This window comes from Falco punctatus (genome assembly GCF_963210335.1).
Source record: "Falco punctatus genome assembly, chromosome: 8".
NCBI classification, from domain to species: domain Eukaryota; kingdom Metazoa; phylum Chordata; class Aves; order Falconiformes; family Falconidae; genus Falco; species Falco punctatus.
The window spans coordinates 17381811-17408851 of NC_137588.1; the positions used below are offsets into that span (position 1 = coordinate 17381811).

At 40.9% G+C, this 27041-nt stretch overlaps 1 protein-coding gene across 8 annotated transcripts in view; it reads left to right on the forward strand.

Annotated features, from left to right (window-relative positions):
* The window catches only part of ZNF385B (zinc finger protein 385B), a 169185-nt gene extending 160793 nt beyond the window's left edge, over nucleotides 1-8392 (forward strand). For all 8 annotated transcript variants that reach the window (XM_080400388.1, XM_080400387.1, XM_080400393.1 and 5 more), the window contains 4 exons: nucleotides 2592-2837; nucleotides 3929-4107; nucleotides 5217-5318; nucleotides 6938-8392. In XM_080400388.1, the coding sequence (XP_080256514.1) occupies nucleotides 2592-2837; nucleotides 3929-4107; nucleotides 5217-5318; nucleotides 6938-7156 (746 nt within the window). In that variant the 3' untranslated portion in view covers nucleotides 7157-8392. The remainder of the gene's footprint in view (nucleotides 1-2591; nucleotides 2838-3928; nucleotides 4108-5216; nucleotides 5319-6937) is intronic.
* The last annotated feature ends 18649 nt before the right edge of the window (nucleotides 8393-27041 follow it).

The window sequence follows — 27041 nt, forward strand, 5'->3', positions numbered from 1 at the left end:
AAGCTTTCCAAATGATGGAATTATTATGTGAACTGAGGTTCTTTCCAAAAGCTGCAATACTGGCAGAATTGAACCCAGCTGGATGCTGGTAACTTCCCTCTAGTTTTCTAGAAGTTTTCTTGTTAGCTTTTTACGCCTTATATACTCTAGAATTGCTTTGTATAATGAATAACGAAAACACTGTAAATCTAGGGAGTATTTTAAAAATTGACATAATACATCAGCTGGTGGGCAGCTAAGTGAGGAGATTTGGGAAATGAAATCTGTCATTTTACAATCTTCTGCTAAATTCAGCGATGGCAATCCATCACTCTGTGATGGTAGTTGGTGGCCTGTTTAAAGATCTTACTCTCGCTCAGGACCTCGCTCCACAGACACTTGATGGCAAAACAAAGGAATAAAAATGTGCTCCTTCTTGCTGCAGACAGTTTGAACAGTGAGGTCAGGGGCTGCAAGCAGGAGCGTGAATTATTCACTTGCTGCACAAGGTGGTCTCTCAGGCCAGGAGAGACCTGGCCAAATAAAGCACCAAATCTTTATGCTTACGATTAAAAAGAATACATGGGGGACAACACAAAAAACCCCAGTCAGCCGGGGGAGTAGTCTCTATATCTTAACATACAGCTTGCAGTTCTGCAGGTGTGGTATTCTTTTAAGGCCTGAAATGCAAAATACTGAGGAACCTTCCTTTATTGCACGCGGGTTCACATGTATCCTGGTGTTATGCCTATTGCAGTCTGGCGTAATATTGCATAGAATAACAACAAAAAGTCTATTTTCCTGTAATGTGAACTCACAAATGGCAGCAGTTCAGCATGTTTCCTTTGTAGAAGTTAGCACCTCTGAGAACTTTCCATATTGAAAACTCTTTAATTTAGAATGTTAGCAAATGCTATTTATTAAAAACCTGTATTTTATGAAGACTCAGAATCATATAATGTGTTCTAGATTTTTGCAGATGTGACTTACTTCTATAGAGACCTTAACATTGAGTCATCTATGAACTATGATTTAATATCACTTTCTTTTGTCATACTTTATCAATCAAAATACGTTCAGAATCTGGTTTTATCATTAATTTGGTCCTAATAGTAGTCTTAGTTCTTGATCATTTTCAGTGTTTAATACCATTCATACAGTGTAATTTCAAAGTATTTTTATCACTATTTTTTGAAAAATCATCATTCTTTTATTACATTTTCTTTCTCCTGGTTTTTAACTCTCTAAAATTGATGTACTGCAATGCACTTCTGGGAAATATGCCAACAACTGTGGGCTTTAGTTTCAGGATGCCTGTTCATAGTTCATACGCACTCTCAAGCGTTTGTTGGAGGGGGAACAATCCTGTTTTCAGAATTCTTTGTAGCCCAGCATTGGCCTGATACACAGAGTGATGTTAAGACAGGGTTGGGTGGCTCTAAACATAAAGTGAAAGGGCCCATATTTAAAAATAACCAAATGCTCAAAATAGAACCTAGTTTTCCCAATCAGCTCAACACTACTTAAAACTATGCCATAGGTTTCAAATGGGATATAAGTAGTTTTTAAGAGGTTGCTGTTATATAGATGTTGTACTTGCTTAGATGATAAAATCTGATGCCTGTTGTTCTGTGTGATGACAGGTCACTTACACAATCATTTCTTATGTCTATTTTGTCAGGGTTGCTCATACCAGCACCGCTGTACTGTCCCCCTCCCATCCCATGTTTGTTAGATGAGCTTGTTTTACTGCTGGCAACCGGTATGGCTTGTGGTCACAAGGCCTGCAGCTGAACAGCTTAAAATGCAGTGAGCAGCAGGCAGCATGTGGGCGAGGAGCATTTGAATACTGGCTCTGGCACAAAGTTCCTCTTCAGGTGCAGTTGGGACATTTAATCTCTCACCTTGCCATCGCCATCTGTAAAATGAAGTAATACCTGCCTACTGATCTCATAGGAGCACAGATGATTGACTCATGCTTGTGAAGTGATACAGGAATGCACTGAATGCAAATTGGAGCCATCTGATCTCCAGATATATGGGGAATTGCTCATGGAAAAACCTAAAAATATTAACAGCTGTGTTCATGTGTGTAGCGGAGTACCATAAGCAACTCCTGCAACTGAAATGAGAGATATCATATGTCAAGATGGTGCTGGAGCCTTTCAGTGTCCTCCCAGTGACTTTGAGAAACTCAAGCCATTCCAAAGGCAAATACATTGCTTTTTTGTAATCCACAGTACAAAGCCTTGCATGTTTCTGAGTGCTCTCCAGTCCTTAACCCTGGCTGCCTTTGGGCTTTCTTGGGCTCCTTTCAACTGGCCAAACCTTCAGCATGACAGCAACAACAGCTGGCATGAATTTGTTGAAGGCATCGGTATTCACTGGTAACCTTAAAAACAGGAAAATCATCCCTTTTGTCAAATTACACACATTTCACGGTAGGATTTTGACAAGATTTCAAGGCTGCTGCTGTCCTGTATAAAATGAGATGAATCAGGCCCCTGTCGTGTTAGGTTCACTAAAACCACAGGACTATTACTGTATGATTTTTTTAATTTATTTTTTTTTGTGTACAGCATATTATGACATAAGTATTTTGCTTCTTTTAGAAGATAAAGGGAAAGCAAAACCTAATAATGCAAGTCAGCAGTCCAGTACAGAAGTGGGTCCTTTTCTTCCCAAACCTGGGTTGGCAACAGTGGCACCTGTAACACCTGCCTCATCCTCCAAGAGCACGAATGGAGCTCCTAACACAGCGTCTGAGTCAGAAGAGGAAAAAGCCAAAAAACTACTTTACTGTTCATTATGCAAAGTGGCTGTGAATTCCCTGTCACAACTAGAAGCCCACAATACAGGTAAGTATGCCTACAGTGCAAGTCAGTTGTGTGTGTTACCATGTTTAAAATTCAGTGTAACAAGCTGGTTTTCTGACACTGTGGTAGCCACACTTCACTGAAGGGTCTTTTAGTCAAAATTTACAATGGCAAGTTACAAAAAAAAATTCTGTTAATGACAATTTCACTTGTGGTGTTTGATATTTTCTTAAAGTGCTCTCTAAATTCTTTTGAACTGTCCTTCATGTACTCTATAATCTTCTAGTTGACAAAATCCCTACAGTTCATGTTACCTAATCAGATTCCATCATACCTCCATAGTGATGATCATAGTGTGATCATAGTGGTTTCCGTAATGCTAAGGTTTCTAAAATGTCAGTTCTGTCGCTCTTTCATGTTTCATCTCACTGTCTCTAGTATCTGGGGTTTTGCTGGTACAGCTTATAACATTTTCTTGTTATTTGATGTTTTTGCTAATTTTAGGGTAGGCTGCTTAGATTCCTGGATGTCCTAGAATCTTATGATTATTGCAGATTAGATGTGCTCCCTTTAAAAGGCCACAAGCAGCAATCCCTAATATGCTCTGGCTGCTCTGTGATGTGCTGGTGATGTAAAGCTTGCTAACAAACCACTGAAGCTGGTTTTACAGCTGTAATCCATTCTTGAAATGGCCAAATCAGCCATTTCTTCCAAATCAGAGGGTACTTATTGAAGTATTATTGTTCCTAGGCAGGTTTTGAGTGATTGCTGTAGTTCCTTTCCCACTTTTGACTAATGCCCTTTTTCATGATTCACCAGATATATAGATTTTGCCGAACAATAAGCAACAAACTCATTGGCCATACAGCCATACACTAAGCCCAAACAGAGAGGCAGTGATCCCGTGTGCCTGTTGTTCCCTTTTTGTATAAAACCTTCTCCCATTGTCTGATTTCCCTTTAGACTGAGGAAGCGAGAACTACACTGACCAAAACCAGTCATTGTTAATCCTGATCTGTGGTGACTTTAACCATTCTGTCTTGAAGATAAATGTGTTACAAAAAGGCCCAAGGCTAATGGACATGGTTGCATGTTGCCAATCACTAACTCACCTGTGTTGTCTTGCTCGTTAGGCTCCAAGCACAAGACCATGGTTGAGGCTCGGAATGGTGCTGGTCCCATCAAGTCTTACCCTAGACCTGGATCCCGGCTGAAGGTGCAGAACAGCAGTAAAGGCTCAGGACTGCAGAACAAGACATTTCATTGTGAAATCTGTGATGTTCATGTTAATTCAGAAATTCAGCTTAAACAGGTAGCTTGCATGTATCTGGGGCTGCTTTGTTGGTTTTAGTTACATTGCAGTATTGTAGGTGGGGTGTAGGTCTCTGTGAAGATGCTTTGGCAAAACATGAACTCGTTATTTCTTTTCTGTCATCCCACAACTATTCTAAATAATTTACCATAGGTCAAGTTCACCTAATTGTTTCAGCTGTGGAAAAAAATGGGCTTGAGAGTCATAAAGCAGAGATGGACAAGGTGTCAGTACCAATGAATCCCATAGCACATCCAGTTAAAAAGTTTGCTGTGGCTCAGGAGAGAGATTGGAACTTTGGTCTCCCAAATGGAAGAAACTCTGGGCTGAGGTTCCCCGAATTCCTCTCTTGGTGCTGTTTCAGTCTGCTGCGATACTTTTTAATACTATGTGAAAAGGAGAATGTGACATGAACCCACCAGTTTAGGACAATCAGCAGGAGGGTAATGCTGTAGCCATGTCTGAATTGCGTAGGGCAACATTATCATTAGCGGCGTGGCTGTATGAACATGCAGCTCTGCTCTGTCTGAACCAGTTAGCCCTGGGTTCACAGCTGTACCAATACAAATGCATTGGTTTTGATGCCCAAATGGGAATCTCTAACTGGATGGTACTGTGCTGTATGGATGTGTCCTCTCATTCCCTGTCATTTCAGTTATCTCTAAGATAGTGTTAAATTGCATGGTGTAAACATATCCCTGGGTACTGCTTCTTCCTTCAGCTAATTTTGAATTATTTATACAACTAAGCAGCATCAGCAAGACTGAAATTTACCTCCTACTTCTGAATATCCCTATGACCTAGTGATTACAGCTCTGCCTGGTTCAAAGCTCCTCAAGCAGAAAAAGGAAATACTAACCAAAATATCAATAATTTGCAGAGTCTGTCTTGGATCACAGAATTCGCTCCATTTGATTAGTTTCTGATTCTCTATTTGATGTGCTCCAAATTTTTATGTTTAATTTAGCAAAACTCATCTTTGCTCTCTCTGAAGAACCTACTTTATCTTACAAACAGGGGCTTAGGCATATCCTGATGATAAATCAATTTCAAACTCAAAATGGAGAAATGTTTAAACAGCTAATTAAATGTGAGGATATTTATTTCAGCATATTTCCAGCCGAAGGCATAAGGACAGAGTCGCAGGAAAGCCTATGAAACCTAAATATAGTCCTTACAACAAACTGCAGCGCAGCCCAAGTATTTTAGCAGTAAGTATTTTTATTTCTTGTGACTGTCTTTGTGAATTTGTGACCTTGGGGACTCCTACCACAGAGACAGGAACATGACAGACCTGACGCTTTCGCAGCGTGTCTGCCCCTGCGGGCTGAGTCTGCATGGGGATCAGGTTTGAAGATAGTTATGTATTCTGTCTGCCCAGTCAAAGGCATGCAGACAGCACTGCCTTATTTACTGCTAGGAAGAAGGGAGTAATCGGTGGAATGGGGAGTGAACTGTGTGCCACATGGAGAGGTGTTGGCTCTGATGGGCTGGTGCACTTCTTGAAGCCTGCAAACGTATATACTCTGCCTTTCTGGGGACCTGAGCTAACTCTCAGTTATGGTGGGTACAATCAGGGAAAGGGATATAAGATGTCAAGATATCAAAATACTAATGCTCGTTGTCTGCATACAGCAAAACAGAGTGCTGTGTGGATGTATTATGTTGGCACAAGAGTTACCAGGTGTTCGGGAGAATTGATTGCCTGTCTGCATGCTGGGGCTGTGTCTGTCACTGGCCATCAAAACACCTCTCCTGCCTTTGTGCCCCAAGCCATTCCCCTTCCACACCCACCTGCATTTTCAGGAATTCCCCAAGCTGGTTCTGCCAGTCAGCTGCAGCCAGAGTTCAGGCTGGCTCTAGCACAGCACAGATTGTATGTTTATTTGCTCATGACTCAGCCTGTATTTTATTCATTAGGGAAAAGTGCATGCCATCTATGGCACAAAAACAATTTATAGGTTGGAAAGAGAGAGATGCCAATGTGTGTGCACACAAGGAAGTATGTGAAGAGCCTTTAAAAGCTGAAATATTAATATGTATTTGTAATTGTACAGAGGCAAATGAAAATGCTGCAGGCTTTGTCTGAGTGTCCCCATTGGATAGGTTGGTTCTGCACAAACTAATCTTCTTTGCTTGTGTAATACATCATTTGATCATCTATTACATAAGGAGAGACTTCCAGTAACAAAGGATATGAGTATCTTTGCCCCCACAAACGTGATTGTGATGCAAACCATTTTCAGTGAGATGGTAGTGTATATATTTCTGGTTAGCTTTTTCGCCACAAATACCAGCAGTGATTGTACATCATAAACTGAATAATAATTCTTTCAGAAATAATTCTTTATGATATTGATCTTAAAAAATATTTCTGTTTTGAAAAGACCAGCTCTGCATTGACAGGTAAAAAGTTGACTGGACTAATACTAGTTTCCCATCTTGACCAGTATACTTTTCTACAGTTTGTTTTTGCAAGTGGAAAATTTGACTCTTGCCATTGAAGTCTTAATCATGTTTTTTTTTTTTTTAATATGGCTTACACAGTTATGATTTACACGAAGTTGTTCACTTGCAAATCATGCTTCCTTCCAAACATCAGTATGGCTGCCCCCACATTCATAAGATTTATGTATCTTTAAATGTATGATTTGGTTGCTTTAATTACCTTGGGAATAAGAAGGCAATATGGGTAAAACTCCTAAGCAGCTGACATGAGGCTTCTGTGAGGAACCACAGTGTGCCCTTTGTCAGGGTTCATATTTTCCCTCATGTGAAAATGGGCGTGGGGAGAACTGTATTTACACTGTTTTTTTGTGTTTTATTCCAGGCAAAACTAGCATTCCAGAAGGACATGATTAAGCCACTGGCACCTGCTTTCCTTTCATCTCCTCTTGCTGCAGCTGCAGCTGTATCATCAGCTCTGTCGCTTCCTCCTCGGCCCTCTGCCTCCTTGTTCCAGGCCCCTGCAATACCACCAGCTCTCCTCAGACCAGGCCATGGTCCCATCCGGGCAACGCCTGCTTCCATACTTTTTGCACCATACTGATTGATTGATGTAAGAAAGAGATAACTATGGCCAGTAAAAAGGGTAAAAGAAAAGAAGCAAAGGGGTCAAGATTTTGAAATATCTTTCTTTTTTGAAATGCCATCACATCTCAACCAACCACCATAAACAACACCACCATAAAATTCATCATTGACGGTACTGCATTTTGGAGTCTAGACAGCTCTCTCTCTCAGTATTTTTTTTTTAATCCAGATAGAGTTATTTACTAAAAACTTAATGGCTCATAAAATTTATACCATTAAATATTCTTTTTTTTTTTTTTTTTGCTATGTATATGATGCACCTTGGCATCAAGGAACATAAAATATTTTCCTGACAGACTTGAAAACCAGGGTCTTCCTTGCTCACACTTATGTAAATACTTCTCTGAAAACCAGTGGGGGTATAATCTAATGTGGAAAAAAAAGTAGATGAACCAAATGCTTGATTGTGGATAACATCTCAAAAATTAATTGCGTCCTTTTTTTTTATTATTTTTTCAGTGTGCTCTTGTTGACAGGGATTGTGTACTGTCCTAGGCCCAGTCCTGGTGTATCTTGTGTAGTACTAAAAATGTATCATATGTCTGATTTTAATATTTTTAGTTTCTGTGCAAATGTTTGAAAGCAATGCAGCGCTGAAGCTTTTAATTATTTCTTTTGTGTCACACTTTATTTAGAGAAACTAAAAATAGAAAGCCATATAACATATAGTTAAGATTACTACTTGTTTGCTACTTTCATTTAACTTATTTTTGTTGTTTCCTCACTGGTGTTGCTAAGCAATGTTTAAAGAGAAAAAAAGCTTTTCAATTGCACATTACAACAGCTCACATGCATTGTTCAAGTAGACAATGGATCCATGCATTTGTACGTAAATATCCTTTTTTCTTCATTTCTAACTAGTTTTCTTTGTAACGATGCTGCATAACGTTGTGGCTCCCTAATGCAATAATGTACAGAACATGAAATATTTATAAATGACCGTATTCTCTGTTTACTGAATATACTGCATTAATGCCCCACCTATCTTCTTACCTCCCCAACCCTTTTATAAAGGTGAATCAATATACAGTACTCAGACTGAAGTCATTATGCGATAATGGGGACAACAGGTGGAAGAAAGGGAAAAAAATAGAATTAACTTTTAGAGCATCTTTATCTGCAATCCATAATAGTAAAATGTCTGTGTATTTTTTTAAATGTACCTTTTCAATAAAATAATAAGAAAAATATACATACTTCTTGTGTTTATTAATTGGTACAAGAAAAAAAAAAGCCTCAAACAAATAAATTTAGCTAAAGGAGTCCTCAGGAGCAGACAAAGCATTAGAGTTGCAATAAAGTATAATTACAGAACCTGTGTTTACTTCCCTTGTGTTTTAATGTCTTTTCCTTGCTACATCCTGTTACAGCCTTTACTGGGGCTTTTTTGCAGTAAGACTGTAAACATTCACTACAGGAGAGGTTCAGAGGAAGAAGCAATAGAGCCAAGTGGGTTATGTTTTATTATTGCACCACTAAAATGCCACAATATGGTTATGCCATCTCTGATGGAGATTTAAGGATTAACTTTAAAATGAGCCTGGGCATACCTGAGGCTGGAAGCAAGTCACTTTAGAGCCAGGACTTGCTCTGAGGCATGGGCAAAGCAGGCAGCTGCCTGATGCAGCAGGCTTTTGAAGGCAGGTGTTTGGGGAAGCTTTGAAAAGACCTCTTTCACTGCTGAAAAGCTTGATCTGGAAAAATCTTTTCTTTGTTAATATGAAGTGAAAAGTGAAGCATACAAGAGTAAAAAGACTGAACTGTAAGGCTGTTAGGGTTAATACAAAGCCAACAGGGCCATTACAAAGGCCAAGGAATAAAAACTATAATAGAGAATTTTACAGACCAACATACACCTCATACTTGCAACATATTAGAGACCATTTTCTGCAAGTTTAATTCTGCCCAATTTCCACTATTCAGTGGAGCAGTTGACTGTGTTGTGAGAGGATGGTTTGCTGGAGAATCGCCTGCAAAGGAGTAGGTGCGGGAGTCTGGGCTTTTAGCATCCTCTGGGGAAGCAGGTACAGTTGTATTAATCTTGTGGACTGTGAGAATTACAAGACAGTATGGGTACAGTCTTCCGTGTGCATCTGACTTGGTAACTCATGCTTGTCAGTCAGATTTAAGTGCTCAGCTGCTTCCAGAGCAGTTACCTGCATGAGGAGCCTGTTTCTGTCCAACATGAGGTAGGTTTACAGAACTGTGAATTTTAATTGGTTCTTCAGGAAATGACTTGTCTTTGTATTAAAACATTATTTTACCGGCTTTTTATAGCCCACTGTGATTAGAAATTTAAAGCTATTACAAATTTTTGCAATTGGAAAGGGTCCCATGTAAAACAGAGGAACCCTGCACGAAGGAGGGGACCGGCCAGGGGTGTGTAGATTTCTTGGACAACTGATTATTCCAAAGAGCATCTTACCCTGGAGAAATATTTAGGTCACTAAGAGTGAAAGAATGTGTCATGTTATTCAGCACTAAGAGGAATTGCTCCTTGTGTTTCACAAGCTAAGTTAAAAGACTATGATTGTAAGCCAAGGAAGGCTCATGTTCAGATTCATACTCAACACCCTTTGTACTCGTTGCTGTGTTAACTTGTATTTTGTGTACTGTAACTGCACTCGCCACCAAAGTTTTGTCCATGTCGTGCAGGACTGAGCATTTGAGATGATAATCCCATGATAAATGGCAAACCCTCTTAATACGCCTGCTGGGATCTTGCGTTTTAGGTCTATAACAAGCTCTACATGAGAAGGGAAATTTGTATCATACTTGTGCAAAGGCTATGAGCTGCTTTTTTTATATGTTGGGATTTTTTCTTTTGAGGTGTAATACCATTAGTCTGCTGGCTCTGAAATTCGTGGGTTTTTTATAACAAAGAACTAGTACTGAAACTTTGCAACGTGGTTACAATTTTGAATAAATATATTGAATGTGCAAACCACTAAGGTAATAAGGTTAAAGTAATAGGATCGCATTCTCCCATGTGTCTGTTATTCTAGGTCTGTTCGCTGCACCCTGAGCTGCAAGTTGTTCCTGTTCAAGAAGTCAAATGTTACAAGGGACACTGTGTCAGGGATTGTCACCTGGCACTGCCATCTTTCTGTAGCAGAATCAAAAAGATTCAGACTGGACACAGGCACGTCAGCAGGAACTTTCTGCTGGTGTGTGGCTGGATCATGGTCCCTGTACTGTGAAATATTTCCGTAAAGGGTGTCAAACAGAAGATAGGATCCAGTAGTCTATACAGATAGATACTTTTTTAAAAAATAATACAAATAGGATATTCTAAGACCACTGCAGGATACTAGTATGTGTGCTTCTCATTTCTGCAGGTCAAAATCTTTCCCTCTGATTTTGGGCAGATAACAGAAGGAAGACAGATGCTAGCACGCACGTTGCCCTGTCCATATCACCATTTGAAGTCCTATCATAATGTTACACCGGGTCCATTTACTAATAAAAGTTTCCTATAAGAAAGAGATTACTTCATTAAAAATAAATTACTTTAATTCCTTACTCGGTGATCCTGGACTGTAATTTTTATGCTCAGAAAAGTTGTGCAAAAGGATTTGTCACATTTGTCAGGGGAAAAAAAGATATCATGATTGTTTTAAGCTATGTGGGAAGTATTTCACTATCTTTATGCATCTGGCTGTGACCCAGCGAGCCTCGCTGTATATCTTTTGAACATGTCACCTTGAATAAGTGAGGTACCGTACTATTCATTCATGCTTGGTTGGACAGTAAATCTTCACAGATGTCACCTTCTGGTCATGATGATTTTCTTACTATGGCTAGTATATTTTTTTAACTATTTTTTTCTTAGCAATCTTCTTTCAAGTGACAACCTAAACATCCGCAAGTATTTATTGGAACAACCAGCATTTCAGGTAAAACTATATATATATATATTTAGTATCTAGAATTCGTAGATCTTGTGATGGTTTTGGATTAAAGTAACAGATTTAGAAATGTTTCTATTTGGTTTAGTTCATATGTATTTGTGTTGATAGAGCACCGTGCTGGGTGCCGGATGCCCAGAGCCGGCTCCTGCCAAAGCCTGCAGCGGAGGAGGCCAAATGGCGCCTGTCGCCTTTGAAAGGCTGCGCTGAGGGAGGTCCCCAGTGACTGGGAAAAGGACAATTTTATGCCCGTCTTCAAAAATGGCAAGAAAGAGGATCCAGGCACGTGAAAGCAGGTAGGTGATTGGGATTGGCCAACATGGGTTGGCAAAAGGCAAAATGGTGCCTGCGCGGCCCAGGTGCTTTCTGTGACGAGGGGGAGCAGCGTAAGCCTTGCCCTCGGTAAGGCCTTCAGCTGCTCCCACGGGAACCCGCAGGCGAGGGGGGGCAGCGTGTGTGGCGTGGGTGACTACAGGAATGGCCGGGCCACCCAGCTCCAGGCGTTGGGCTCGCGTCAGGAGCGCCTAACGTGCTGCCCGCTGGCCCGCGGTGGGGTGGCGAATGGTGAGCGCTGGGCAAGCGTGCGGGTTGTGGCGCCGCACCGGGGGGCTGCCCCCGCGGGCGGGGGGCTGGAGGGCGAAGCCGAGCAGCAGGGCGGGCCCCGCGCTTGCGGGCGGGCGGGCCGCGGGAGGCCGGCAGTGCGCTCTGCAGCGCCCCCTGGCGGCGGCGCCGCCTCATTGAACGCCGCGCTGCGTTAGCAGAGTCGGGGCCGGCAGGTGAAGGGACGCGGTAAAACTCCCCCGTTCGCCACTTCTGAAGCGGCACCTGGAGTAACGTGTCTAGCCTGGGGCCTCCGACAGGAGGGAGGGTTTGGCAGGGGGGGAGCAAGTCTGGGAGAAGGCTGCAGAGGCGGCTGGGGAACGCGCACGCCGTGTTCAGGGCAGCCAGGCGGCTCTACCGAGCTGGAGAAAGGCCTGGCCATGGTCCTCGGGTGTCTGATCTGTGGTTACAGCAAAGAGAGGCCGATGTTCCTCAGCGAAGCCCCACGCCAGGAGGAGAGGAGGCAGCCAGGAGATGGAGGAGCGAGCATTCTGACCGTACATAAGAAGAAAAAAGGTTTCACAGTAACAGTGGGATAAGCCCTGTAGCAGGTTGCCCAGGAAGATTATTGCAGTATCCACCCTTGAGAAATCTCTTACATGCAGCCAGATGGGCAACCCGATCCAGCTTCGCATGCTTTGAGCAGGATGCTGGACTAGGTGACCTCCGGAAGATCAGCCATCTTAAACAAGTCTCTAATTTCTGAAAGATAAAAAGGCCTTCTGCTGAAAAATCAAAGTAATTGTTGTGTTACAGGGCGATTGGCAGCTGAAGGAAACTTTGCAGCACTAAATACTAAATCGTTCGCAACACGGTGGGCACCTGCTACAAAAGCCTGAAAAAAATGAAGATAAGCATCTTACTTGTAATAGGCTGACAAAGGAGAACTGAAAGGAGGATGTACCTGGCAAGGTGAGAGAGTCAAAGTGACAGGGAGGGGAATTATTTGTACTGCAATATTATGACTGGATTTTAGAGGGGCTGAGGTTGTCTTTCTCAGGCCAAAAAAGGACTTTGCAGGAATTGCAGCGTGATGTGTTTCAGGCCTTGGTGAGTTTTACTAAAACAAGTATGTTTTCACTAAGCTGTTCGTGTAGATTATCTGAAACCGTTTAACTAATTTAATAGCTGAAAAACTTCTCTCCAATCTTGCTTACATCCTGTGTTCACAGCGAAGCAACTTCTGTCAGTGCATCAAGGGCCACAGCTGACACCTGTTCTGCATTTGCCTTGGGAACCTGTGTATTGGAGCAATGGATTGTTTGGGTTTTGAACTGCAATATATCTTCTGCACCCAGTCAGACTTAAAAAGGAAAGATCAATACAAAAATTGGTCATAATTTTTAGAGAAGTAGTATGGATTCTCCAACCCAAACTATTCTATGATTCTCTGTTCAAGGGAAGTATTGGTGATACAGTATAGTAAAGCAGCAACAAGAGGGTGGATTATGATAGGACAAAAAATACTCCATGCAACAGACAGTAAGGCTACTGCTGGCTGAATCTGATAAACATCCACTGGTTTATGCAGGTAAGATGCTGACTGAGAAAAGGGCACCTGCTGTCTCAGAAGCAGGGTTAGGTAAGGTTCAGACAGATTTCTCTGTTTGGAGAACTGGCCAGCAAAATCCACAGAACATGGATGTGCTTAACCATATGAAGTCAAACATAAATCCACACCACAAAATTTTTCTCTCTGAAAACAAATTGAGATCTATACAACCATACAAACAAAAATGACTCTTTTCTCTTCCCTTAAATAAAGGTGGGCAAACTATTGTGATTGTGTTGTGCAAGCCAAATGAAAATGGAAGAAAGCTGAAAGGTGGAGCTCATGTCTTGGCAACAGTTTCCCACTGGCTGTTAAAAAGTATTTGAATGCCTCCACTATTTGTCTCAATTCCATGAGCTGTAAAGAGAAAGGGATGTTAAGGACTTAGGTGGAACTGAAGAAAACAGTACTAAAGCATATTCCATCAGCATAAAACATTTTAATGTGTTGCGTGAAGGGACAGAATCAGGCCGGTCGCTTTACAGGAGACTGGGTAGGTGTAGATGTCTGCAGTGGTTTTGTTAGTTCAAGAACCACTTAGAAACAGCAGACAGCTTCCTCTTGCACAGAAGACCTAAGGTGCCCTGGAGGAAAGGGATGCCTTTGCCATCAGACAGACTGAGGAGAGGTACAGGCATAGCCAGACTCGCAGCCACAAAATGCAGGCAAGATAAGTACCAGGATGGCTACATCTAGCCCCGTGAAGCAGGATGCATCAGGAAAGGGACACGTTTAGGTCAGTCTTGCATGAAAGCATTTGACTGTAGCGGTGCTGAAAAACACATTATTTATTAGGAGGTGTTAGCTACTGTGAGCTCTTTTCCTAGGCTAGGAGCAGCCATGGCACACAGGCTTCTTTTTCAAAGGCTGTGGTTTACACTTTTAATATATGATGTAATTTCAGCAGATTTAAATGCCCAACACACAGCAGCAGCCAGTTGGTGTTGTCAGAGTACTAAATCTGAGCCACAGCTTGCAAAATACTTCGGGCAATGAGCACCCTCACTGGCACTCCAGACCCAAACACGGCTCTTGTCCAGCAAGGGAATTTTCCATCTTCTTTCCCCAGGATTATGTTTCCTTCAGGAGGTTTCTCACTCATAAAAAGATGACATTTTTGGTTAAGCCTTCTCCCCAGAGCCATCCACCCAAGTTACTTTTCCATTTAGACACTTCCTCTCCTCTAGCTGTAAGAGGGAGGTTTTTCCCGCTGTTCAAGGATCAATTTCTGCCAGTCAACCTCTTGCCATCCCAAGTCTGAGCCTATTGCAGCATTGTCCTGCCTTGCCTTCTGATTCTATCAGCTGACTCTTTGATCCTCTGTCTGGCTCCTTCCTTGACCACATCAAACCCTGTCACTTGTTTCTCCAGCCCTCTATCAGCCTCTTAAGTATCATTATAGCCTGTCAAGATCTCAGCTCCCTCCTTCATCTCCTGAGTGAAGTCTGTCTTCATTTTTCAGCAAGTGCAAGTGAGATTTTTCCATACTGCCCTTGAACTTGAAAGCAGCTCCCTAAACTATAAAGCCACCAAAAAGTCCACCTTAAACATCTTCTCTAAAGCTCCCTTATAGTCACAAAAACAAACAAAAAATAGAACTACTACCCCAGCACCTGCAGGGAGAGTAAAACTGGCAGGAGATTTTGTGATGTCAGATACTAGCACATAAGAAACCCTGAGAATAGGGGACAACATAACCGTGACCCTTCTCATTTTATCTGTCTAAGCTCTGTCAGCCTTGACTGTGCTAAGCACATTTTCTGGCGGATCTGATGCTTGCCTTAGAGGGTCAGTGATGCCTGCAAACACTTCCTTTCTGGGATATATTATCTCCTCAGGAAGGCAGGTGGTTGCTTCATTCAAAACTAATTTTCATGTTCAACTGTGCCAAATCAGGTTTTCACATGCAATTTGAATTTTAAAATGTTCTCTAACATTTTCAGCAAAGGCTGAATCAAAAACTGATCTTCACTGCCTGACTTCACCAAAGCTGCTCTGAGGCTCTCATGGCTGAATAGTGTGATCCTACCCATTGCCAAACACCACAAAAGAAACAGTGGGGGTTTGGCTTATACAAGTACAAATACACTGGCTCCATCCTTGCTTTTTCATCTCTGCTAGGATCATGTAGATGTGCGCTCCTGCTCCAAACACAGTCCACCCACCCTGCAGAACAGCACTGTTTGCACCGTAGCCACAGTGTGGGAGGGTACATTCATGCCTTGATGTGTTGCTGGGTTTTAACTTCCTTTGCTGCTGAATTATCTGATATGCATCAGAGGGACAAGAGATCTGTCTCCTTGTTGTTTGTTTGACCCTGAGTCTAGGGCTAAGTAATCCCCTTCCATATCTTGAAAAATTAATCCTCTGGAGTGACTTGAGTCTATGCCTTGCTCCTTCTCAGGGGCAGAGGCATTTCCTGCTTCTCAGCTTCCTGCCTCCCTCCCTCAGTGGAGTGGCAATCAGAGTTCATGTAGAAAAACCCTCCAGTATGAGATTTACCTGTGACTTTCACAGGTGAGTGTTTGCTGATGAATTATTCAGCCCCCAAGAAAAGGGAGATGGGAACAGGAATACAATATCTATCTGACACCAGTTTGGACTTCATTAGTGAATGCTTTTCACCTGTGACAGCTACCAAACCATAAATCCCAGATTCCAGTTCCTTGCTGATTCTAAACAGACTCCAGTTATATTCTCCCCCTTCTCTGCTACCCATCTTTAGAATACATAAGGAGGGGGGGACCACGCAAGCACAGATACTTTCTACCATCTGATCCCTTTGTGGTGCCAGACCTGGCACTAGGCTCATAAATCAGCTTCAGTGGTTGCTCTCTGTAAATGATTTAGTGCAGGAGATACTGATTGGTGGTAGCAAAGGCACCAGGACTGTTCAAATGTAGAGGGTTATAAGAATTACATCCACATTTTCAAATGCAAAAGTTAATTGTAAAAGTTACGACTTGCTATTTTCTCTCTGGGACTGAATGCTGGGAATGCTCTGGTGCCTTCTAAATCATTGGAGCTGGCCTGCTCTGCAGTCCCCTGTCATGGGGAAAAAAAGCGTTAAACAGTTTTAGCCCCTTCCTGAAAATATTTAACTCCTTACATATGTTGCTTGCCATTATTTGCATCTATTTTTAAAGGGAATTAATGGAAATTTGAGATATTTTATAATTAAAATTTGTGTCCTGTAATGAGTGCTTGCTGTGTGCCAGGATGATACTTTGCTGGTACAGAGAGGAGGCAGCAAGACAAGAGTGGCCCAGGCTGACTGCAAGAGAAGAGGGAGCTCTCACTGCACTGGAATGGTGTGTGAGCTACTAAGAGGTACAGTGCACTTACAGGCATTTAAGGAGGAAAATATATTTACAAAGGTGTGCTTTCAGACTGTCAGGCTTTGTTTTACATTGCGAGTGAGCAAAAATTCAGTTGTGATTTGAAATGCACTTCTGTGTTGTCACTTAAAGAATATGTAACTAAAATTAAAAAGCTGATCAATTGATGCTGGATAGATCTTATGAAGTGGGACACTGAGGACAGCACTCTGCTCAGTGCCAGGAACTTCTCTTGGCCACTCTAACCCATTCTACTGGCATCTCTGTTTCTGTGCACCATGGCTTGATCACCTCTATATATATTTGCACGCTAAAAACCTTAACATTTGTTTCAGTTTTCTTTTCCTAAGGCTACAATTTTAACTGCCAAATTTGATTCTGTGACTTGAAAAAGCGCCAATTTGCAGTAAGTTCAGAAGTTCTATTCATTTTCTGCAAGGCATACTTACACTTTCAACATCTCCAGAGCTGGCAAATGTTCCAAGTCATGGAATTACCAGAAATCAATGAAGAAACTTGGGTGGTGATGGTTACTTCTTTCTATTCATATGCTTATTGCATGTGTTTGGTCTAAGGTAGACATTCAATTCCATATCTCTGTAATAGCGTAGAACATTAATAATGAAGGTAAAACTTGAAGACTAACAAAAACTTGTCAGGTATTTCCAATATTTCAGTAAAAATGTTGGTGAGCACTAAAAGAACTTTTCTTCCTGGCATGAGAGAGAAAGGAAGTCTCTCATCCTGATTCATTGGTGGTGTTTGACCTTGGCATAAGGAAGAAACACAAAATGTTAGTGCATGTTGTTCCTCAGGAGGCAGCAATAGAGAACTTCAGATCACTGACAAAATGTTAGCTTCTCAACATATTAGTATGGGTATAAAGAAGGAAATACCTTTGCTTTTTTGCCTCCTTAATCTGATTTGAAACCGGTTCATGAAGCTTAAATTACATGATGTTGTTTGGATGCTGTCTTCCACTGGTAATACAACTACCAAGTGGACTGATGACAATGTTTGAATGGAGTAACTGCTCAAATTCTTCAGTGTACTAAATAGAAGTAACATTGAAGTGGTTACAATACAGAATTTAAATACAGCATATCTGCTTTACAAACAGCAATCCTCTCAAGACTGTATTGACATGACCAGACATCCTTCAAAGCATCCCATGTGGAAAATTTATTCCTGCCTTGATCACATCTGATTCTTCAAAAATACACATAGAGGTTTTCAGAGAATAAGGTCAATAGAAATGGACTCCAGACAGAAAATAATGTTTCTTTTATGAAGATATGAATCAAAAAAATTATAATCATCCTCTTTCAGTTTAGATATTCAATATTTCACCTCATTGTTAAAGGAATTGTCTTTTCTCATCGTGACAGATAGAGAAGATGAAAATCATCAAACATTTTTGCTTGGTATTTGGAAGGCTGATAGCAGTGGTAGTTCCCACCTTTTCTCAAAGCTTGGCTGCATACTTTCAACAAGCAGTTCACACAACGATGCATTTCAACAGATCACCCACTTGCTTTCTGGTTTCATTTAAAATAAGAAAATTTTCAATTCTGTGAGTGTGTCTTTCACACATAGTTGAGACAAAGGGATTTTTTTTTATATTGCCTGCTGATGAAAAGAAACACCAGGACCTTAAAAACAACCAGTGAGTCTTTGAAAAGGGGAAAACACCGGCAGTTTTACTAGGACTGAATCAAAACAGTCTGTGAAACAGGCTGCCAGGCTGATGGGAAATTAGCCTCTCACCCATCCTCTATTACTAAAAGGAAGAGCTAAGAAAGTAAAATGGAGGTCACACTGCAGTTCTGTTATTTGGCTTGCAACAGCAAGGAGGAAGTGGTGACACCTTTCTCTTCAACCAGGTGAGTGCCCTGGCCATAACTTTTGGAAATCTTGGGTGCTTGGCTTCTTGTTCTCTGGCACTTACTCTGCAGCTTGTGACTCTGCAGCCAGCCCACAGACAGAGCTGCCTTGTCATGGTAGAGGACTTGAAGCCATTTATAAGATGATCTGTAGGAAGTATGTGCAGGTATTGTAAAGTCCAATTTTCACAGTTATTTTTATCCAACACATGTCAAAACTGTAGACCAGTCTGACTAATTTTCTCATTTGGTGTACTGTTAATAAGGCTTGCTATTTGTGCTGCGTATACTACTGATGGAGCGATATTCCACCCCGCCCTATTTGCTAGGAAGGATCTTCTTGTTTCTAGCAGCACTAAAACAAGTAAACAAACAAAATGCTTCTGCTGTTTTGGAACTCTGTATTTTCATAGTTAAATCCTGGAATAAGCAGAGTCTGACCAGAGTCTCTTCAGAGGATAAAGAAGCCAAAAAATTAACCCCATCACCAGAAATGCAGAAATGCGTTTCTTCTTGACATTGATTGAAAGTATAGAGGTTAAATATGTAACTCCAGATAAATCTCTCTATAGACATTTTAAAGGAATTGAGAGCCCATGTCAAGTATTTCTGTATTTTCCACAGAGACTTTGTAGCAGGAGGACAGCAACGAACCCCAAAGAAAGCTCTGCAGAGCTTGTCACACCTGGAACAGCTGAATGTAAGTTTGTAATAGAAATAGTTCAGTCTTCCAAGAAGTGTTCAGGCTGATTTTTTTTTAAAAAAAGAAGGAAGAAAAAAGATTATTTACTATTGCCTGAGAAGTTCACATTGATAAAGCTTATTGGTTTTCCTTTTTTTAAAATATATTTTAATGTAATGAAAATAATCTTTAATATTCTCAGGATACAGCTAAGTTAGAAGAACTCTTCAAGATTTTTAATTACCTAGAACTTGAATTGGTAATTAATTGTATTTTCAAAGATTCCTCCCATGCTTTTATTGTTCTGCACAATGCCTGCACTTGGAGAGACAGCCTTGGCTGCAACAAGAAGCCTAGTGACTGAGATACACAGCTCAGTTACAGGTTCTGACATGGCCTCTGTCCTCCTTTGCTTGGTCTCCCATTGAAGGAAAAATACAGTGGACAAAAGTGTCACAGAGCTTCTGCATAAAGAAGTTTCACCTAAGGAATTTCCCTTTCTTCACTAACCCAGGAACAAAGGCAACAGGAAAGAAGGAAACAGAAAAGAACTGCACCCCTAAAATCTGTAAGTCTCTGTTGAGCAGAATCCTTGCAGGAACCTCCATGAAGTCAACCCCACTGCAGCTGTCTCACCAGATGTACTCCTCCCTCAGTCATGCCTGCTGAAAAGAAAAACAAGGATCTTTACATTAGAAATTCTGACTTGATATGCAGATAAAGTTTAACAATCCGTGATTCTTTCTGATGCTTCATGCTACCTTGAAATGTAAAACTTTAGGAACAGAAGTGTAACTCTCATGGCTCAGTCAAGTTAGCACTAGGGCGATTTGATTCACACAGCATCTCGGAGTAAAGGAAGTAATGCAGATAGATGGATTTTATTTATGGCCAGCTGTTGTTATTCTAAGATGAGTGCAGTTAAACTTGCAAAAAGTTTTCTTTTTTTCTTTTTAGAACTACAGCTTTAAGTTGCAGAAGTTCTGCATGTCTGTAAAACTGAGTCTACCAAGTTTAAAGTGTGTTAACGCTCAAAGAATTACTATGTTGGTAGAGCCAGCTGTATCAACATCGCTTTCCTAAAAACACAGATTAATCAGAAATACATCATTAAAAGAAAAAGATACTTTTCTAAAGTACTTTCCAAATTACTTTCCTAAACTAATTAGATTACTTCAAATTAAAATTGCTTGCCACAGTAAAAAGACATTTTAAAAATATAGTATACAATAAAATTTTACTTCTTGTAAAGACACTCTAAAACTTTAACATTAACAGACATTTATAATGCTATAATAAAAATACTAGTGAGCCTTTTTTATAGGCAAATACTTTTATACTTAATTAGTCTAAGCCCATAAACTAAAAAGAAAATAAAGCCCCAAATCCAAAGATGTAAATCCTTAAAGCTGGAATTATGTATCTTAATCTAGAACCAAACTACACTGTGCTAAGATCTCTGAATAATGGAGATGCACATACCACGATGCAGTTAGAAAATCTTTATACTTCATAGTACTACAAAATTCTGTTGAAAATGTTCTGCTGAATGAAATTATTGCAGTTTGAAAAAATAGATGGAAGCCCAGAGCACCTCCAGCTGGAGAACCTATTAGATGGAAGACCAAAGAACCTCTCTAACTGGGTTATTATAGGTTTTCTACAGAAATTCAAAATGTAACTTGGAGTTGATGATTGAAGAGGACTAAAATTTGAAGCAAGTTAAACATGTTGGGTTTCACCCTGGGTGTTTTCCCTAGAACCAGCGTACTAGAAAGGTGCAGAACGGTGGAAATAGTACCACAGGGATCGCAAACGTCAGTCATCCACAGCAGATCACATTTAACACAGCAACTCCTGCATAGCACCAGAATTACCCTTGGAAATCAACGTATGATGCCTCTGCCAAGTCCTGGCCTTGAGTTGCCTCCCTGTGCAGAAAGGAAGCAGGTGCTTGTCCACTTCAGCTACAACATTTTGAACCATCCAGAACCTCTGGTGGCAATTCCTGGCCCTTGTCGTCTTGGGTCCAACTAATAAATGCGTCAAAGAGGATGTAAATGGTTACATACCTCTCAACATGTATGCTATATGCCAATTTAGACTCATTAGCCAGTATGTAATTATGTCTAATTTCACAATACTTCTGAACTCGGTCCATTAAGAAAACTTAAACTAGTATAACTTATGCTCTCTGAGACAGCAATAATCTGACCTTAAATGAACTGAATGTGAAATTGCCTGGTGATTGATTTTCCAATTTAATTATTTTTTCTTTAGAAGTTAAACATAGCCCTTTGCAGTCTACCGAATCTAGGTCAAATAGATGGGATATTAATAATAATTCATCCTGTATGAAATCTAGGGGTTATATTTAACAGTAAATTCAGATTCTGGAATCCTATGAAGCCTGAGTTTCATGTAAGTAGCCATCTCACACAAGACAAAGGCATAGGCCAGTTTCCCAGGCTTCTGTACATACTTGAAACTGACCCAGGACTCTTCCTCGCTGGCGCGCTTCCCTCCTTTGCACCAATTCTGGGCATCATGGGCACAGAAAGAAGTAGAGTGTTTCTAGATTGGGATTCTTATCCTTTTTTTTAATCAGTTTTCTTTCTACCCCCAAAGAAATGAAGTGAGCGAAGCAGGCTCTGCTATCTGCCTCACATAAGAATAACTGCAAATGAAAACATCGGGATGTTTCCCTTGGATCCTAGAAGGAAGCAGGATCCCGTGCTGACCCACCCAGAAGCCAGCTGACCTAAAAGGCATTGGGTAGCATCCAGACCAGCTAAACCACCTCAAAAGGTAAAAATAAAAAAATTAGGCCTTGGAGGAATGATAAATCAATTAAAATGTTTTGGCTTGTGTGAGCTGAAACAAAATAACAAACTTGGAAATAAGTTGTTTATTTGTGTATTGAAGCTGATTTGCTTTTCAGATAGATACTAGAAGCTTTGGTGATGCTGGTCTTTTTTACTGCAACGTGCTGCCTGTAATTTGCTAATAGATTATATTTGAGAAAATGAAAGGGTGAATCTCTCCCTGCATTTGGCTCTTGTGAATCACCTGGCTGGTGCTAGACAAACTGAAACCAGCTTGGCAGAGTCAGCAGCAACTGGCTGCAGGACGCTGATGGCAAGGTGCAGCCCATGGGGCTGCTGTGGCAGCTGACTTGCAAGTGCTGCCCAGCCATGTCTGGTGGTTGTATCACCCTGGCACACCTTTCGCTGGGTTTACTTTTCCCCCGTGCACACAGCAAGTCCTGCAGTGCCTGGCCGTCTATGCAAATTCAGGGCAGGTTTATTTCTGCACTTGACAGATAATGTTTTTGTATCAGGAATCTGATTAACAGCCCTGGTGAACACCTGCAATTTATTCAAGCTTCTGGTCCAGATGATTTAAAAAAAAAAAGAAATCTTCTATGCAGTAAATGAATGTAGAAATGGAGAGCTGGACAAATGGCAGCATACAGAAATGGGCACTTAGACTGTGATAGGTAGAAAAAGCATTTAATATTTTTTTTAAAAAAGTAAACATTTGGGGAGGGAGAGATGGAGGACAAAGATGAAGAGTTACATTTGCTTTGAAAAAGAAATTGCTTCACAATCTACCGGGGTGGGAGGTTGGGGTGCTAAATGCTTCTTAAGTGAAACCCTGGAATAAATGAGTATGTCCTATCTGATGCCTCTTCAATTTGTGCTTTTTCTTTTTCATCTTGTAGATGTGTAATTGGGAGCATCAATGGCTTGTTGAAAAGCCAGGAAGGCCTGACACAAGGAGAAAGACTTTCTCCAGGTGTGCTGATGAAACTGTAAATCCAGGCAGACTTTAGAGTAACTTTTAACGAAACCAAAGGTAAGCTGGTGTCAACCTCCCGCAGCACAAACATTTGGAGGGTGTTGTTTGCATCTTGTTGCTGTAATGCAAAAGTCTAGCTAAACAGAGAAAGGCATGGGGAAATCAGAATTCTGCCCCCCTTACTACTGTGCCAATTTATCGCAGCTATTAAGAATTTCTCTCTTTTATTTCCCCCCAGCCCCACCTCCCCCCCAGCGTTCCCAAATCTTCAGGGGAGCCGCGGCAGCAGTATGCCTTTGGGTGACACTTAGTGGCCAAATTGGAATAATGCACCAGAAATAGAAGGCTTATATGGGTGATATCAATGTTATTTGAACTAAAGGAAAATGATATCCAGGGGGACCATAATGTGAACTAGAGGCTGACAAAAAGAAGTGGAAAATAATACATTATGAATGAAATGGAAAAGCTTAACAACATTATTTTAGGAAGCAAAACCAGCTCTGATAAATGTATTGCATATCTTTATAAAGTGTTCCATACAGAGGAGCTATAATGTGCTCTACAGGATCAGGTACTATCTATTTAAAAACAACCGTAAACGGCAATAAGATAAGACTAATAAGTTTAGTTCAGTAAAGTTGTCTCCTTGGATACCATTCAAGTGACTTCCAACATTGTTCCTGTGAAATAACCAGGAATACAAGCTTCAGAATAATAAATACAGTGTTCCAGATAAATATTCGTCAAGTGAATTTGATGTGGAAAAATCCCTTTTCAGAGCAGAGGTTTTGGGGTTTGCCTTTAAACACCTCGCAGGAGGTGAAAGGGGCAGAGGAGGGAGCCTGCCCAGGGCAGTGCTCCCCAGCCCAGCACTGCCTGGGACCTGCCACAGCAGCAGGGGAAGAAGCCACAAGCCTCTGCAGGTAGCTTTGGTGAGCTGCAGGTAGGCTGTTTGAGGATGTTACCCATTCATTTCTTTTACTGCCAAGCTGGATCTGTGAGGCTATGAAAGTGAAACGCCAGCATCTCTGTTCTCAGCTATGAGCCCTGAGAAAGACTTCTGCTGAAGAAAGGGTTTAACGCTTTTTGGTTTGTTTCAGTCTTCAAAGATATTCCTCCTGCACCTTGCAGATAAGTTCCTGTGAGAAGTCTGCCACCACTGTCACAGACCTGCAAAATACTCCAGATCCCTACCTCACACAACAATTTCTTTCACTCTGAAGTTTTTTGGCACCTTGTTTTTTAGCTGATCTGTGCCACATGTTTCTGTGCTATCTTTTGTTTGCTTTATGGAAACAGCCCTGAAATCACCTAAGGAGCTTCAGTTTAGTTTCCAGTTCACATACGATGTCTTGCTAATAGATAGTATAGATAGGGAGACATCGAGAGGCTGTTACAACAGAAAAGGTGGCTGTTGTAACCCTGCTGTTCATATTTTCCTCCACATCTCCCACTGTGTGCCATGTAATGGAAGCACTAGGGCTGCATTCAGCCTGCTACAGTGAGTGCTGAGGGCACAACTGAACTATCAGTTTGAGATTCCTCAGCCAATTGAACATTCATTTTAAAAGTGTAATAACTTATACTTTGCAGAGAAGCAGTGAAGTGAAATAGTTGGTTTTCTCTTTGTTTTAAATCTCTGAAAATTTCATGACTATTCAATTATCTGAGGGCACCAGTATTAATGATTTGCACATGATGACACACACAGCTCCATTTTCCAATCAGAATGTCCTCATTTTCACTTTGTAATATCAGAAAGGTCAGCAACTACTTCAATTTCAGGACTCTAAGCTAGAAAAGAAAGCAAGCAGGAAACTCAAGAGCTTCCCTCCTCCAACAATCTCTCAGTAATTTTTCTACTGTTGGGACAATATCCCAAACTTTAAATTCCAGTCTGGGGCACTTTTTTTCTCATTTCATTTTTTCCCAAGGTTGAATAACATATCAGTCCTGCTTATATTTTTTTTTCTAACTGATTAATATGATTTAAATAGGTCAAACAAAAAAAAGTGGTGAAGAAAAAGTAAAATATCAATATTCTTACAATATGCAAGTAAAGTCTGTGCCCAAGCTCTAGCTAAAGCAAGAGTGAGTTATTTGTGCTTACAGGTAAGGAGACAATTAAGTATTTCTAACTTTAAAAAGTTATATATAAAGCCAATATCTTATCAGGACTACAATGACAGCAATCCTGGATTTTAGTGCCCCTTCTATCAGGTAAATGAGAGCTCCTGTCTTGGCTTAGATAGCGGAGACAGGATATGCAAAGATACATTGGCTCTCAGGTTTGAACTAGCTATTTACACTCCTGGAAGTAGTGCACCCCTCCCCCTCCCCCCCCCCCCCCCCCAGTTCAGACTTGCTGCCACTCACTACCGGAGCTGTAAGAACAGTGATTTGCACAGCATGGCATAAGGGAAGGGTGCAGCCCTCACCAGACCCTATGCAGCATCTGCTTATATGTCAAGTCTGTGAAAGGCTGCAGCAGAAAAGAATAAAACAACCTGTTCTTCATGCTGACTGAGGCTAGCAGAAGAGGCAATGAACTTAAATGAGAGGCAGGAAGATTTAAATTACTCGTTAGGGAAAAATTCTCATCGTTTGGGGGAGTAAGCATTGGCATAGATTGCCTAGGCTTTGTTCTTAAAACCTATGACAGAGGAGATTTCACAACATCTTAGCAAACTTTTGCCAAAAATGACTCATGGCAGAGTAATTTGCTGATTGATGCCTTAAGATCCCTTGCCACAGTAGATTTTAATAGTCTGTATAAGCACGGTTCATTGATTTGCTGGTTTGTTCAATCATTTGACATCTTAGTCCCAGTAATTACATCAGAAGTCCTATATCAGCTGCTAGTATGGTTGCATTACACAATGCTTTGATGCATTTTTACTAATTGGCTGCTCCTGTATTATTATTTAGTGCACGTTAACTTTTAGCCTGACTCATAGAGAACACTTCAAGTACAAGTGCCAAACAATAATTAATGCTGTTAAAAATACACCACAGCAAAAAGTAGAAACTGAGAGCAATGAGTGAAATATTTGCTGCTTTTTCCCCTGAAGGCTCTAGCATGAAAGTTTATATGGTGCCAACTGAGTACATAACAGGGGCTTGTGGTCTTCCTGTTAGATCAATGTATTTCCATCAAGGATTCACTTTTTACTGGAAAATCCCAGTAATTCAAGACCACCAGAGTTAATACTTAGAGCTGTGAATGCTTTCCTCAGGCTACCAAGCTGGCAGGGCCACAACCTCTTGCAGCCTTTCTCTTCCTTTTCCTGCCACGTACCTGGTAATGCAGAACTGATGTGGGTTACAGACAGTGACCACCAAGGGCAGCTCTTGACTTAGGACAGCTTGTTAACTGAAAAATAAGTTACACCAATCTCAAAAGACATCTTCATTTTGTCTCCAGAAAAGATGGGAACAGCTGTCTAGCCTATGTTGTGAAATGTGTCAGGAAAGCCACTGGGGCACAGTTATAAGAAACTCAGTCCCACCTTCCCCCTACCTCTAAATTAATAAAGACCCCAAGATGTCCCCATTGCTCATTTTGCAGCTGCTGGAAGGGTTTGTCACAAATACATTTTTCAGCCTCAGTCTGATGGATAGGGAAACATACATTGAGAAATAAATATTTATGATATATAGTTGCTCGGATTCTTTTATTTATAGATTGTTCAGTGCAGATGCCTATCACAACAGTAAAACTAAAACTGAGCTAAGTTTTAGCATTTATGATTCATCTGCTATGGAAGGCTTAAATCATCAGACCACTAAATGGAATGGTTCTGACTAGATTGTGAAATCTTTATAAGTGTCAGTCCTGCAAAGAAAATAAATTTATGTTACGCAGTTTTTGCATTGACCAAAAAGGCTATCTTGAACACAGGGGACTTACTAACCATCCACTGAATACTAACAGCAAAGCTTTGAGTAACTGACACTAGAAAAGTAGCTACTGGAGTTGACATATTTCTAAGAAGACCATGGGGTTCAGCAGCAATGCCCACCTAGCTGTATACCAAAGGGTTTCCAAGTCACTAGCTCTTTGCAAAACACAAT